Genomic DNA, 16692 nt, shown 5'->3' on the forward strand with positions numbered 1-16692 from the left:
TTCTGCACTGAAACCATCCAGCCCTGGGCTTTTTTTGGTTGGAAGGCTTTTGATGACTGTTTCCATTTCCTTTCAAGTTAAAGATCTGTTTAAATTGTTCTCCTGGTCTTGATTTAATTTTGGTATGTGGTACCTGTCCAGAAACTTGTCCATTTCTTTTACATTTTTCAAATTTGTGAAGAAAAGATTTTATAGTATGACCAAATGATTCTCTGGATTTCCTTGGTCTCTATTACTAAGTCCCCTTTTCATTTCTGAATTTGTTAATTTGAATGTTCTCTCTCTTTTGATTTGTTTGGATAAGGGTTTGTCTATCTTGTTAATTTTCTCAAAGAACCAGCTCTTTGTTTCATTGACTCTTTCTATTGTTTTCTTTGTTTCTGTTTTATTGATTTCAGCCCTCAATTTGATTGTTTCCTGTTGTCTACTCCTCCTGGGTGAGTCTGCTTCTTTTTGTTCTAGAGCTTTCAGGTGTGTTGTTAAGCCATTAGTGTGAACTTTCTCCACTTTCTTTATGTAAGTATTTAGCACTATGAACTTTCCTCTTAGCACTGCTTTCATAGTGTCTCTTAGGTTTAGGTACATTGTGCCTTCATTTTCATTGAATTCTAGGAACTCTTTAATTTCTTTCTTTATTTCTTCCTTGACCCAGGGGTGGTTCAGTTTCCATGAGTTTGGAGGCTTTCTGCCCTTAGCACTGTTGTTAAATTCGAACTTTAAAGCATGGTTAGTAACAAGGGGTTGTTCCTAGTTTTTTTGTATCTGTTGAGATTTGCCTTGTTACCAAGCATATGGTCAATTTTAGAGAAGGTTCCATGAGGTGCTGAGAATAAGGTATGTTCTTTTGTGTTTGGGTGGAATGTTCTGTGGATGTCTGTGAAGTCCATTTGAGTCATGACATGTTAATTCTCTTATTTTTCTGTTAAGTTTCTGTCTGGTTGACCTGTCCACTGGGGAGAGTGGGATGTTGAAATCTCCTATACAATTAGTGTGTGGGATTTGATGTGCAATTTATACTTAGTAATACTCCTTTTACATATGTGGGTGCCCTTGTATTTGGGGCATAGATATTCAGGATTGAGACTTCATCTTGATGGGTTGTTCCTATTATGAGTATAAAATGTCCTTCTCCATCTCTTTCTGATTGATTTTAATTTGAAGTCTATTTTGTTAGATATTAGGATAGCTACACCTGCTTGTTTCTTAGGTCCATTTGCTTGGAAAATTTTTTCTCAACCCTTTACTCTGAAGTAATGTCTGTCTTTAAGGTTGAGGTATGTTTCTTGTATATAGCAGAAGGATGCATTCTGTTTCTGTATCCATTCTGTTAACCTGTGTCTTTTTATAGGTGAACTGAGTCCATTGATATTAAGAGATAATAATGATCAGTGATTGATAATTCCTGTTATATTTGTGGTGTGGTGTTTGTGTGTTCCCCTTCTTTGGGATTTGCTGGCGTGAGGTTATCTGTTGCCTGTGTTTTTGTGGGTATAGTTAGCTTCCTTGGATTGGAGTTTTCTTTCTAGTACTTTCTGTAGGACTGGATTTGTGGATAAGTGTTGTTTAAATCTGGTTTTGTCATGGAATATCTTGCATTCTCCTTTGATGGTGATTGAAAGATTTCCTGGGTATAGTAGTCTGGGCTTGAATCTGCGGTCTCTTAATGTTTGCATCACATCTATTCAGGACCATCTAGCTTTCATGGTTTTCATTAAGAAGTCACACGTAATTCTGGTAGGTCTGCCTTTATATGTTGTCCTTTCTTCTTTGTAGCTTTTAATATGCTTTCCTTATCTTGTATGTTTTGCATTTTGATTATTATATGGTGAGGGGGACTTTTTTTTGGTCCAATCTATTTGGTGTTCTGTAAGCCTCTTGTATTTTCATGGACATATCTTTCTTTAAGTTGGGAATGTTTTCTTCTATGATTTTGTTGAATATATTTTCTGTGCCTTTGAACTGGAGTTCTTCTCCTTCTTATTAATAATTAATAATAATAATTATAATATAATAATAATATTCCTATTATTCTAAGGTTTGGTCTTTTCATGATGTCTCATATTTCCTGGATATTTTGTGTTAAGAAATTGTTGGATTTAATGCTTTCTTTGATTGATGAATCTATTTCCTCTATAGTATCTCCAACACCTGAGAGTCTCTCTTCCATCTCTTGCATTCTGTTGGTGATGCTTGTCTCTGTAGTTCCCTTTTGTTTACCCAGATTTTCCATATCCAGAATTTCCTTGATTTGTGTTTTCTTTATTGCCTCTATTTCAGTCTTTAAGTCTTGAACTACTTGCTTTACCTGTGTGTTTGTTTTTCTTGGGTTTCTCTAAGAGATTTATTGATTTCTTCCAAGTTTTTATTTGCCTTTTCCTCCATTTCTTTAAGGGAATTTTCACTTCCCCGAAGAAAGACGCCAAAAAGAAATACCACACTAGTTCAGAATTGAAGATAATAAAGGGTTATTTATTTAGGGATGGATTCACAGATCACAGTCCTTTGCAAGAATGGGGAAACAGGAACCGAATCCAGAATCCAAAAGAGAGGGAGCGCACGTGATTTACATTGGCATTTATAGTATAAGAGGCCACGCCCACATAGGCTTATAACTTAAAGGCTACTGGCTGAAGGAGTTTCTACAGCACCTCCCCCTTTTGTTTAAATAAGAGAGTTCTAAGCCTAATACAAAATCATATACAATAAGAACAAATATCAAGTATAAAAATTAGAATTACAACCAGCATAAGCAAGATCAAGAAAGAAATATGTGATAAATGTTTCAATAATTATCCTATCTTAAGGAGTCTAAGTCTTGTGTTATAAATAACTTGGCCAAGTCATGAGAGGAAAGTAACTACGACTATCTAGTCTTCTACATCATCAAAGACCTGAGAAGATAAATAATATTTGAGCAAACAAGAAGTGCAATCAAACAACTTCCAAAATGTGCAACAAATGACAGAGACAACTGGCTATCACCCAAAGTCTCATTTGCAACGCTGGAGCAACCAACTTCAGCTAAGACCTAGAGTAACTGGCAGACCTTTTACAGGGGCAGGAAAAAAATTTAAAACCTTGGCAAGATTTGACAGTCTTTTTTCTTGTATCTTGCTTTTCCTGTCTGGACACCGTGCATTTTGTCAGCGGTTGTTGCATTGGCAGTTCCTTGCCCAAAGGCCAGTTTTGCCAAGAAGAAAACAAGCTCCAAGTGACGTGTCTTTGGTATTCAACATTCTCTCGTGAATAGATAGGTGCTGCCAGGAGTTATCATGTCTCACATCAACAGAACCCTAAGTTATTTAAATGCCATATTCTACAACTCTTTGAAGTAGTTGAAGATTACCTATCTATGCGAATACAATCTCTATGTATCTAAATAGCCTGCTTAGTCTAACTGTAAGTATGACAAACATGGATGACTATTGACCTATAATTCTTAATACCTATATAACTTATAGACTAAGACTTCATATTAGAATGTTAAACAATCTTTAAACATTATTTTTCAATAATTACAGTTTCATTTTCTTCCCACAGTCTCTTGGTTGTGCTCACTCCTCTCTTTATCCTGAGATATTGTTTCCTGGATTTTCTTTAAGTTTGGCCTGTTGGAAATATTTTTAAGCTTGTTTATATCATGGAAAGCTTTTCTTTCTCCTTCAACGGTGGCAGATAATTTTGGGGTCATATTAATCTAGGTTGGCTGTTGTGGGTTTTTTCATTTTTTTGGACTTGTGGTGTAATGCATTGCTCCAGGATCTTCTGGCTTTCAAATTTTTCATTAGAAATCAACTGTTAAATAATTTTCCTTTATTTGTGACTTGTGTTTGATTTCCAGCTTTAAATACACTTTCTTTGTTTTGTATACTTAGTGTTTTAAGTATGACATGCCATGCAGTTTCTTTTCTAGTCTTGTGTATTTAACATTCTACATGTTTCTTGTATCTGTATGGATGTATTTTTTCTTAGTTTGGAAATGTTTTCTTTTATGATCTGGTCTATGCCATTGACTTGGGATTCTTCTCCCACATCTACGCCTATAATCCAAAGGTTTGGTCTTTTGATAGTATCTCACATTTCCTACATGTTCTTTCCTTATTTTTATTTAAAATTTTCATATTATTATTTTTTGTAGACCCTTTAATTTATCTTTGAGTCCCAATATTCTATCTTCTGCTGGGTTCATTCTACTCAAAAGGCTTTCCCTTGAGTTTTCCAGCTCAGTTATTGGATTTTTCAGTTCCATCTTTATTTCAGCTTGTGTTCTCTTCAATATTTCTTTTTATTGAATTCTGTTTTCAAATCTTGGATTGTCTTTATTTTAGTCAGCCTTATGTTCATGATTTCTTTTGGGCACCGCTCAAGAATTTATTCTCTTTAATTCTCTTTAAGTTTGTTGAGCTACTGTTTCTTTATGTCTTCTTTTTTAAAAAAATTAAAAATATTTATTTTTATTTTATGCACATTGGTGTTTTTCCTGAATGTATGTCTGTGGGAAGGTGTTTGATCCCCTGGAGCTACAGATGGTTGTGAGCTGCCATGTGGGTGCTGGGAAATTCCTCTTCCAGAGGAAGAGCAGCCAGTGCTCTTAACCACTGAGTCATCTCTCCATCATCCTCTTTGTAACTGATTATTGTACTTTTAAATTCATGTCTTAGATTTGTTTGATCCAGATACTCTTTTTCCATATTGGATTTTTTTTTTTTTTGCAATAAGATCTGGGCATATGGACTGCTTTTGTTCTTTTTCTGATATGGACAAAATACAGGATGTGCAGGTCAGGTTGGCTCTACATTTTGGAAATGGCTAAGGCCGGAATAAATCAGGCAGACACAGGGTGCTGGGTTGTCAGGCAGGATGTGCGTTCTGATCTGAGCCTGGAGTTTGCAGGTAGGTCTGGACACTGCAGAAGGAGTGTAGAGTGAAGGATCAGACAAGACTCACTGGACTAGATCATGATACAAGATGTGCAGTATCTGATGAATGGAGAAGTTGTTATATGGCTCAAGGGACCCATAGGTTGAGCCTGGGCACTGGGGGACCATGCTAACAGGAGTGGACAGATGAGGCTAGGGCACAGAATGTGGAATCCTGCCTTTATCTGGGTGATTGAGGAGGGTGTGTGGAGGAGAGGATTAGGTGTAACCACCCAGATTTACCCTGGTGAAGAATATGCAAGATCTGGCTGGGTGGGGAGTGGTGTCATTTTAACTTTAGCTTTTCTGTACCCCTAAACTGACATGTTTGACCATTATCTACAGTAGATTTAAGGAAATGAGGATGCTTACACATTCTTCTTTCTATGCTACACTTCCTGGTGGTGCGTACTATTATATGTCACATAACTTAATATTGTATTCATCATGTCGCTGTGACTTCCACAGGTGTGGTGTGGCCTTTACTCTCTATTTGAGTGTATTTAGCGCGTACTTCTAGACTTTGTAGTACAACATAGATAGAGTTATTGGGAGAGATTTGTCTTTTGTGACAAGCGCACGAGGATTCTTTTCTTGGGCAATTTATTAATAAATATGTCTTTTTTTGGTAGTTGAATGACAGTGTTATTCGGTATCGATTTCTTGGGTTTTCAATTCATTAATTTAAATGGAGTGTTGTAATATTGGATACCTGAGTCAGGCTGCGCTTCTCCCCTTATGCCTGACATGGTTTGCGTCCCAGTGCTCTGACGGAAAAAGATGGACTGTGTCTTATGACTTCCCGTCGCCGTCCATCACAGCGGAAGCTGTGGTTGGAGCCCAGAGGCTGGCACTGAAGCAGAGGCTCTGGAGGAAAGCTGTGTACTGGCTTGCTCTCGTAGCTCATTCAGCTTGCTTATGATGCAACTCAGTACCAACTCCCCAGAAGCGGCACTGCTCACGGTGGGTTTGGCCCACTGACATCAATTGTTAATCAAGAAAAGGGCCCACAGACTTCCCTATGGGGCCATCTTAAGGGCTCGCGTTCTCGTTGGAGCTTTCCCTTCCTAGATGACTGAGCTTGTGCAAAGTTGGCAATAACTTTACCAGAACAATGATGTGTGAAACACTTCATGAGTTAGTCTATCAAGTTTGCACAGGGGCTAATTCCAGTTTCAGGGGCTGTGCTCGTGAGGTCAGCACTAGAATTTTTGAAGGAGCACACACTGATGAGCCACTCATGTTGGCTAAGTAAACCTTATGAAAGAAACTGAAACCTAGTCAAATTAAAAGCAAGGTTACTAATTATGCCTTTCTTTCCTCAGATTCTCAAAATTCATTTCTACAAATTGTATTTCCAGAGAAAATTGAAGATAGTACAAGCTCAGAAGTAAGAAACGTCAATTCACTATATAAATTGCTATATAGAATTTTATTTGTATAACATAGCTATGGAACACATAAACTGTATTATGTATATAAACTATATTATGTATATATCTAACTACTGATAAGGAATTCAAAGTTCTTATGGTAAAAGCAAACATAAAAATTAGAATGGTCTGCTAAAAAGGTTTGTCAATTCTTAATATTTTTAGCAGTTCACATGTACAAAATAACAGAGAAAAGTGTCTGATATTAAAGAGATGTCTGGAGATCCAGGAGGAGAATAATATTCTTTAAAGTAGCTGATTTTGTTGGTACCTTGTAGCAAAACATCTTTATGCTTCATCTCTGTACCCATAGTTCTCAAGTAAGAGAATTTTTATGCTAATGTTTTAGAAAGCAAAATCATTCATTTTATTCACTGATTTTTGGAGTTGGTATTTGGCTATGTTAAGTGTTTTAGGAGTTTTAAAAATTTAAAGGTACCCGCCTTATAGGTAATGAATCTCTTGAGTATCTGAGTGTGGGCATGTGTGTGTGTGATGCACAAACATGTGTGTGCTTGGAGTTGCTTTCTGGCATCGTTCCTTGGGAGCTGTCCAGCTTGTTTTGTGAGACAAGATGCCCCACTGACCTGGGGCTGGCCAGTGAGCCCCAGGAAATCTGTCTTTGCTTTCCCAGCATTGGGAATGTAAGCATGTGCCAAGTACAACTGTCTTTTTAAATGTGTGCTCTGGGGACCAAACTCAAGTCTTCATGCTTACCAGGCAGGCGTCTTACCGGCCTCGGCATCTCTCCAGCAGGTGATCAATCCTTTAAGATCTTTGAATTAGCATACAGTAGTGAGCATGTATTAATTAGCATAAATTGATTGTACACGGCTATCCATTTCCGCTCCTGCCTCTTCCCTTTCCACATTCTACTTCCTCTCCCAATTGTCCCCCTTTACTGTCATGTCATGTATGTGATCTAGGTTCCACAGGGTAGGAGGCCAACACGTGCGGTTACACTGAAGTTTGGTGAAGCACAGCTTTCATGCTGCAGAATTCAGTCTCACTAACGAGCCTTGATAGCAACTATGCAGCTTGCAAGCATGGTGCGTTCCATTGGAGAACGTTTCTCTCGTTCTACCTAGTTCCCCCTTGCCCAGCTGTGGTCCGCCTGTCTTTCTATCCCCAGACCTCCGCAACCATTGATGATCACACTCATCTCAATTAAATCTATCTGTTTGTAATGGTTATCAGGGCATCGCTTTCTTAAAATTAACACGGAGTACCATATTTATCCATTAGCCAGTGGATAGGCATTTTTGTTTGGCTCATGCCCAGGCTTTTGTGGAGAACTGTTTATGAATATTCATGTGTGCAGAGGTATTTCCTACCTTTTGGTTAGACTCTTGGCAGTAAAATAGATAAGTTTATGCTTAACATATTTATAAGCTACCATGCAGTTTCCCGCAGCATCTGTTTCCACATCAATTTATAATTCACACAAATAACATTTGAGCCTTCCAGTTTTTCCACGTGACAAGGAGCATTTGATGTGGCCATAGGGTGTGGGGAAGAGCTGTTACGGCTCTCATTCAGCTTTCTTCTAAATGTGTGCCATCTTCTGTTGGGGGGGGGGTCCCTTAGCTATTGATGCACCTTTCATTCAAATGTTGCTTCTAATCATTCATTTGCTTTAAGTCTGCATTTATTTACTTTTGAATCCTTAGAGTTCATTGTATATTCTTCTCCAGATCATTGTCCGATGTATGAGTTGTAATATTCTTGTCCCAATTTATGACTTACCTTTTTATTTTTTTTCAAAATATTTGAAATGCAAACACAGTTTTGATGATGTACGGTTTGTCACATTTCCCTTTAAGGGTCCTGTGGTTGGTTTTGTATCTAAGGCCTTTGTTAAGGACTAAATCGTGCTCCCTCAAACTTCATATGTGGAATCTCTACCCCTCACTGTGACCGTGTCAGGAGACAGTGCCTTCAGGGATGTACCTGAAGCTGAATGAGGTCATAAGATAAAGATCTTAGACCAAAGTCCGTGCGCTCTGTCTTAGCCTGCTGTCTATTGCTGTGATGAACGCTAAGACCAAACACTCCTTGGGAAGAAGAGCTCCTTGCATCTCACAGGTCCCGGTCCATCCTGTGGGGAAGCCAGGGGAGGGCCCAGGGCAGGATCCCCGAGACAGGAAGTGACATAGAATCAGGAAAGAGTGTTGCTTTTCAGATTGTCTTTCCTGGTTTAATCGGCCTGTTTTACCTTTTGTTTTTGTTTAAGACAGGGTTTTGGTAAGTAGCTATGGCTGGCCTGGAACTTACTATATAGACCAGGCTGGCATCCAACCCCGGGCAATTCACCTATCTCTGTCTCTTGAGTGCAGGGATTAAAGGCATCGGCCTGCTTTCTCATATAACCCAAGAGCACCTGAGCAGGGTTGGCGCTGTCCACAGTGGCCTGGCCCCTCCCACATTAATTATTAATCAGGAAAATGCCTCTCATATTTGATTTGCCTACAGGTTAGTCCGAAGGAGATATTTTCTCCTTTGAGGTCCCACCTTCCCAGACGACACAAGCTGGTATCAGGGGGACAAAACAACAACAACAACAACACAAATAGAGCAACCGAAAACCAGACCCTAACCATCACAGCTTCTGAGAGGAGGTGGAGATTACAACGGAGCATGCGTGCAAAGCAAGAGTCGTAGGAGGATAGAAGGAGGAGCAGAGGCCCCAGAAGCCCGACTCTGCTGCCTCCTGCTGGGGCCTCCAGCCTCCTAAACTGCGAGAAGATGATTTTCTCTTCTCAGTGTTTATCTTGTTTGTAGGATTTACTGCCTAGGTGTCCGGAAGAAGCTAATACAACTTTTTTCAGGCATATCAAATGTGGTGCCCCCACAGTGAGCTGTTAACGTGACATTCTGGGATGGTGATTCTCAACCTGTGGGTCGTGATCCCTTTGTGGCTGACCGACCTTGTGACAGGGGTCAGCCACCTAAGGCCATCAGAAAACACAGATGCTTACATTACGGTTCATAACGGTAGCAAAACTGTAGTTACGAAGTAGCAACAAAAATAATTTTATGACTGGGGGGGTCATCCCAACATGAGGAACTGTGTTAAAGGGTCGCAGCATTAGGAAGGTTGAAAACCACTTCTCAGGGATGAGGAAGCCTCAGTTGAGGAATTGCTTCCACTGGATTGGCCTGTGGCTACATCTGTGAGGCATTTTCTTAATGGCTGTTGATGCAGGAGGGCCCGCCCACTGTGGGCAGTGCTATCCAATGGCAAATTCTCCTGGGCTGTATAAGAAAGTAGCTGACGGTGAGCCTCAAGCAAGCCAGTAAGCAGATTCCCTCCATGGGGTCTGCTTTAGCGTCTGCTGCAGCTTCCCTGAATGGTGGACTTTAAACTGTAAGTTGGAAGAAACCTCATTCTCCACCAAGCTGCCCTTAGTCAGTGTTTATCTCAGAGCAGAAACTGAAGTAACACGGATTTTGTAACAGATCACTAAGGATGTGGACATGACCTTGGAAATGTGTGGACAGAGACTGAGAGGTTTGATCATGCTGGGAATAAATCTTACATTGCATTTCGGGTTCTATTGCTGTGAAGAGATACCACGACCACCACAACTCTAATAAAGGAAAACATTTAATTGGGCTGGTGTATAGTTCAGAGATTGCGTTCATTGTCATCATGGCAGAACATGGCGGCTTGCAGGCAGACTTGGTGCTGGAGGAGCTGAGAGTTCTACCTCTTGATCTTCAGGCAACAGGAAGTGGACTGAACTAGGCGTAGCTTGAGCGACTGAGAACTCAAAGCCCGCCCCCACAGTGACAATAAGACCACACCTACTTCGACAAGGCCACACCTCCTGATAGTGCCACTCCCAAGGAGCTTATGGGGGCCCATTACATTCAAACCACCACACTTTGTTTGGTGGACCAGAATATTGGCTGAAGCCCAGATGAGGGCCCAGAATGAAAACATTAGAGAACACGTGTGTAATCATGAATAGAACATTGATGGAGAAGCAACAGGCTCCTAGTGAGGTCACAGACGGAAGTGAGAAGCATTTTCATAGAAATGGCAGGCTAGGAGAGTCTTGTGTACTCTAGTGTTTTCAGGGGGTAGACCAGAAAGCTGGCTGGAACTTGATTTGGCAGATTGCTAAGCAAAGCATTGAGTGTTTGAACCGTGGCCTCCGTGAGTAATGTCGGCAGCCATATGCGAGAGAACAGAGAAAATTGAAAGAATTTTTAACTAAGCAGGGATAGGGATGGCTCTTGAAGACTGGAACAATTCCCAGCCTGTACGTATTTTAATAACAGACGGGCATATTCTGGAGGCAGCATCCAAGGTGGCTGGGCTGCAGGCTGTGAGGAGGCTGCTGCTCCTGCCGTCAACAGTCAGACACGCTGAACCCAGGAGGAGAGGCAGGCTTCCAGCAAGGGGAACACTGATGGCCAGGCCTGAAGGGAAGAGATAAAGGGACAGAGTGGAAGAAAGGAAGACTGTTATAGTTTCAGAATTCTACAGGACAAGGACAACAGAGCTGTGTGCATTAAGTACAGATTTTGTTCATTTCTTCATTTCTTTTGTGTGTATGAGCGTGTGCAGGTGGTATACATAGACACCCTGGAGCTGGAGTTACAGCAGTTTGGAGCTGCCCGGGGAGTTGAACTTGGGCCTTTTGGAAGAACAGTTCCTGCTCTAAGCCACGGAACCATCTCTCCAGCTCGCTCTCCCTGCCACTATTTCCCCTTCCTCCCATCATGCCTCTGTGTGTGTGTGTGTGTGTGTGTGTGTGTGTGTGTATACGTGTGTGTATGTGTCTGTATACATGTGTATTTTAAGATCTCTTTATTTTTGTTGTGTGCGCATATGTGTTTTGCTTGCATATGTCTGTGCCCAGAGCCTGCAGAGGTCGGAAGAGGGAGTTGGAGCCCCTGGGCTGGAGTTACAGAAGGTTGTGAATGATTTCTATGTATTAATTTACAAACTAATGGGTTTGCTTGTGACACTTTCATGCCTGTAGTGCACTATGGTCATACCCCTAGTGCTCAGCCCACTTGTCTCCTGCCCCTCCGAACCCTAGTAGTTCCGCTTTTACTTTGCCTTGCTGCCGCCTCAGTTCCGTGTGCGAAGAAACACGTGTCTTTCTGCTTCCGGCTCAGTTCCGTGTGCGAAGAAACACGTGTCTTTCTGCTTCCGGCTCACTCAGCCCAACACAATGGCCTTCCTTCATCCATTTTCCTAGAAAAATATGATTCCGTTCTTCTCGATGGTTGAGCAATACTCTACTGTGTGTAGCACACTTTTTCTACCCACTTCTCCACCGAAGGGCACTTGGGCCGACACTCCAGTTTTGTTACTGCTAGCACTTTGATAAACGTGTGAATGCTGACTTGAATTCTTTGGGTATGTCCAAGAGCGGTAAAGCTGGCTGGACCATTTTGTGGTTTATTTTCTGAGGAACGTTCCTACTGGTTTCCTTAGTGGATGCAATATGCCGATTTCCACCAAACTCACAGTGTTTGGCTGGCTCCTTTTCCCACATTCTCACCAGCGTTTACTGTGTGCTTTTTGGGTAACTGTCGTTCTGCCTGGGGTGAGAGGGTCTCTTCAATCTGCAGCTTCTTTACTTTCTGTACACAAGTCCTTATATTGCACTTAATGCCACTTGCCAATTCTTGCTATTATTTCCTGAGTTGCTGGGGTCTCACTCAGAGAATCCTTGCTAATACCTTTATCTTGGAAATGTTTTCCGACACGAGTTTTAAGTTTCAAGTCTTACCTGAAGCTCTTTGGTGCGTTTTGGGAGAATTTTGATAAGACTGAGACAGTTTCTCTTCTACATGTGGATGAACACAGATGCTGCTTTTCCCCCCAATGCACATCTTGTTCCAAGGCCACCAGTATTGAGAGTGAGATGCTGTTGAATCGTGGGTTTACTTTTGTGCATTCTGCACTATCCCACTGGTTGATGTGTTTGTGTTTGCGCATTATCACTATGGTAACGCAGTACAGTTGGAGTTTGCTCTTCTATTGCTATGAATCAAATCTCTGGAGTTTTAGTGGGGTTTATATTAACTGAAGAACATTTTCAGCAATATGGCCATTTTTACCGTACTAATTCTGCCCGGACAGAAACATGGGTGGTACGGTGGGGAGTGTGTCCTTTTTCCTTCTACTGTCTTCATTTTCTTCCTTCAATGTTTGGAAACTCATTAATAAGTTCTCTCACATCCTCCCTTAATTTATTTAATGATACTTTTGGAATTTTGTGAGTGAAATTGCATTTGTGGTTTTGTTTTCAATGATTGCATCATTTGAATTTTTTTTAACTCTTCAGTACTTTTTTACACTCAGTTCCCAAATAAATACACGGAGACTTATTAACTTAGCTTGTTTCTAGCCAGCTTTTCTAACTTAAATTAGCATGTTTCTCTTTTATATTTTGCCTCTGGGCTTTTTACCTTTCTTTAATCTATATGTCTTTCTTCCCTTTTTACTCTGTGGCTGGCTGTGTGACCAGGTGACTGGTCCCTGGTGTCCCCCTCTCCTTTTCTCATTCTTAGCTCCTCTCTCTGGAGTTCTCCTGTCTATTCTCTCTGCATGACAGCCCTGCCTAGCCCTCTCCTGCCTAACTATTGGCGGTTCAGAGCTTTATTAGACCAATCAGGTTTTTAGACAGGCAAAATAACACAGCTTCACAGAGTTAAACAAATGCAACCTTGTTGCTCTGCTGTAACTGTTCATCAGACTGGGGTACTTCCTGGTGGAGTCTTTGGCGTCCTTTCAGTGAAGGATCATGTCATCTGCACATGGGGATAATTAACTTCTCCTTTTGTTTATAAACATTTTCCCCTTTCTCTTATTGCTCTGCATAAGATTTTAAGTGCAATATTGAGTAAGAAAGGAGAGAATGGACAGGACCCGCAATCCTGATTGTAGAGGAAGCTCTTTTGTTTCTTTCTCCATGCAGTGTAATGCTGGCTGTTGCTCTGTTGTGTACACTGCTCATTATGTTGCAATATGATCTTCCTATTCCTAGTTTCCCGAGGGCTTTTGTTGTGCAGTGATGTTGAGTTCTGTCAAGGACTTTTCTGCATCCATTGATATAGTCGCATGATTTGCCTTTCAAGATTTATCTTCTAAAATATGTATATATGTATGCATACTGACTAATCTATATCAACTTGACACAGGATAGAGTCATCTGAGAGGAGGGAACCCCAATTGAGAAAAGGCCGCCATAAGACCAGACTGTATGTAGGCCAGTCCATAGAGCATCTTCTTAGTGATTGATGGTCAAGGGCACAGTCCAGTGTGGGCAGAGTCATCCCTGGGCTGATAGTTCTGGTTCCATAAGAAAGCAAGCAGAGCAAGCCATGGGGAGCAAGCCAGTAAGCAGCACCCCTCCATGGCCTCTGCACCAGCTCCTGCCTTGGTTCCTGCCCTGCTGGAGTTCCTGTCCTGGCTCCCTTCAGTGATGGACTACAGGGTATAAACCAAATAAACCCTTCCTCCCCAAGTTGCTTTTGGTCATGGTGTTCCATCATAGCAATAGTGACTCTAATTAATACAGAAATTGGTACCAGGATCGTGGGGTTATTGCCGGGCCAGACTTGACAGTGTTTTGGGGAGGATTGCAGAAGGATTTTGGAACTTTGGGCTAGAAAAGTCATGGAGCGTTCAAACCTTGGTGAGCTGTTCTGTGGGAGCTTGGAAGATAGTGCTGAGAGAACAGCGGGTGATGGAGGCTGGTTTGTGAAGTTCCAGAAGGAAGTTTGAGAGTCCCTAAAAGATTTTCTCAGGAAGTTAAGAATCTCTGCTTCTCATTAGTTGGGGCTGAAGAAGTAGCTGTGTTTAGCAAGAGACCAGAACTAATAAAGTAAAACCCTTGCTTTGCTGGGACCTAGATGCTTCTCAGTGGGAGCTGAGAAATTAGTGGTGACTGAGAAGAGACCAGCATCGTTGAGACGAGGTGTTGTGAGGGTCAGCACACAGAAGCTGAAGCAGCAAGCAGCAGGGCTGTAACTCCTCCCAGCAGCAGAACTTGGTGGTCTAAGAGTCTCCTGGGTGGTACTGGTTTTGAAGGCATGAAGTGAGATCCTGGAGGTCAGCTCAGGCGTGGCACTGGGTGCCAGGGACGGAGTTGCTGAAGAGAGTCTGGGAGAAGTTATAGGTGAAAGTGCAGCCTAGTCGTGGTAAGGGACCCCAGCAGTTTTGGGGATGCTGGTCTCATGGGATGATTACCCAGAACAGCAGCAGTGGTGGGGTGGAGCCAGCCAGAGCCTAGAAGACAGACTGTGTGTGCTGTGGAGGTCAGAAGAGGGTGTCAGGTCTCCTGGAGCTGGAGTCAAGGGCCACCCAGTGTGGGTGGTTGGAACTGAACTGAAGTTCCTTATTCAGTTACGTTGCTCTCTTCCCAGGAGTGGAATTTCTTAGTCATCAAAAGTAGGCATTTGCCTGCTGCTAGAAACTTAAACATAAATTTAACATATCGTTCGGCAGACAACCTGTGGCTCCCGTAGATGAACCCTGATGCTCGCTCTGAGGCACGACTCCATCCCCCCGTTTATTCTGCCAGTGCCGGGAGTGTGTGCCCGGGTGGGCCCTGAGACTGCAGGTGAAGAGCTGTTGCTGGCAACTAGGATCCCCACATTATTCTGCTTCTGTTTGAGAAATAATTTATCCCAGAACTATGGAGGGAACAGTTGGGGCGCTTCCATCTTCATGGTGCACAGAAGAGACTGTGGCCCGCGTGGGCTCCTCTTTCATAGGTGTTTAGGATTTAGTGATGTGGCACTCTAATCCCGCTAAGTTGAGTGACTTGTGTGTCAGTGAATGGTTACATACAAAAGGTAAATATTTACAATATCTCATTGCCCGTTTTTAACACAGGCAGTGTGTGACGATTTTACAAATTGTTCGAAACATTCTTAGGGAAGGGTTGGTTGATTCTGAGTTGCTGTTTGCTTCTCATTGAAATTTGTCCTCACCCCGTTCTTCTGGTCTCTCTAGGAAAAGATATCCTACGTTATTCCAATAAACAAGAAGCCATACACTGTGCACCTCCAGAAAAGGTGACTTTTCTTTCATTCTTTAGCGTGGCATTTCATTTTATGTCATTCGAATGGTTTACTTGTCACAGCAGTGGCGTATCAGAGCAGCGACAGAGCTCTCGTTGGAATTGCCACTTGTCTCTCTCTAGTGAACGGGTGTGCTTTGTAGTCATTAAATTGTTGTCCCCAATCACTCAATATATTATTAAATATATAATTATATAATTAATATAATTATATGCCTTCTAACTATATAAAAATCATAAAATGTAATATATCATATATAATAAAATATAAGATATAATTATATTAACATATAACCACTATATCATGTATCATTAATATCACATATATCAACCTGTAATATTAATATATTATATATAATTGAAATTCAATATTAATCTATAGTGTCATACTATACATATTAGAATAAAGAAGCAGAAAATTTTCACAACTCTCCATTCAGTTTATATCTCTGTAAATAAAAAAATGGCTTTATCCCTCTTGCAGCCTCTTCCCTTTATTAAAAGGAGCTTGGTGAGCTGGAGAGATGGTTCAGTGGTTAAGACTGCTAACCGCCCTTGCAAAGGACCTGGGCTTGGTTCCCAGCACTCCAATGGCTCATAACCACCTGTAACTCCAGCTCTAGGAGACAGGATACCCTCTGACTTCTATGGGCACCTACACACACTGCGGTGCATAAATCCTTGCAGGCACATACATCTACATAAAAAAGTAAATCTTTTTGAAAATTAAAAAGAACTCATTAAGTTGCAGAAATTATTTTGAGTAAATGTGTATTACTTTGCATAAAGTGTATTGTGTGGCAAAGGAAGCGCTACCATTATACCAAAAGTTGTCTTTTCCTTGGAAGCTCCAGAGAGTAAGCCTTTTAGTTTTTAAGGTCCTCTCATTTCTGCCCAAGCTTCTTACCTCTGCTTTTGTGCCTGGAATGTCCCCCGAGCATGCGCAGATTACCCGAGCATGCGCAGATTAATGGACATGGCTATGTTCCCATAACGCTTTATTTGCACAAACATGGGGTGGGGCAGAGTTTACCGATGCCTGCTCTGTTGTTTCTAAAAGAGTAACTGGATTTCTCTTTTCTGTACATAGTTATTTTTTAGCAGAGCGTTTTATGGTTTATTCATATAAAAAAGGATCTGTGAGTTCGCGCTTTTCAGACATCCCGGTAAGACTTAAGTTATTTTATGAATTTCAGAAAACTTGAAAATAATTGAGTGAATGCTTTCCCAATGCAAAGACTCTGAGGACCTGTAGGTGATATACGTGAGGTACTTGCTGCCTGGTCA

General features: G+C 41.4%; 1 protein-coding gene across 1 annotated transcript in view; it reads left to right on the forward strand.

Moving 5' to 3' along the window:
* LOC125414534 (disintegrin and metalloproteinase domain-containing protein 32) overlaps positions 1-16692 on the forward strand; it is a 90428-nt gene that overhangs the window by 7369 nt on the left and 66367 nt on the right. The window contains exons 2-4 of the mRNA XM_087901090.1: positions 6245-6309; positions 15339-15400; positions 16496-16571. Coding sequence (XP_087757216.1) covers positions 6245-6309; positions 15339-15400; positions 16496-16571 — 203 coding nt within the window. The remainder of the gene's footprint in view (positions 1-6244; positions 6310-15338; positions 15401-16495; positions 16572-16692) is intronic.

Source organism: Myodes glareolus, chromosome 23 (assembly GCF_982192425.1).
Source record: "Myodes glareolus chromosome 23, mMyoGla1.1, whole genome shotgun sequence".
Taxonomy (NCBI): domain Eukaryota; kingdom Metazoa; phylum Chordata; class Mammalia; order Rodentia; family Cricetidae; genus Myodes; species Myodes glareolus.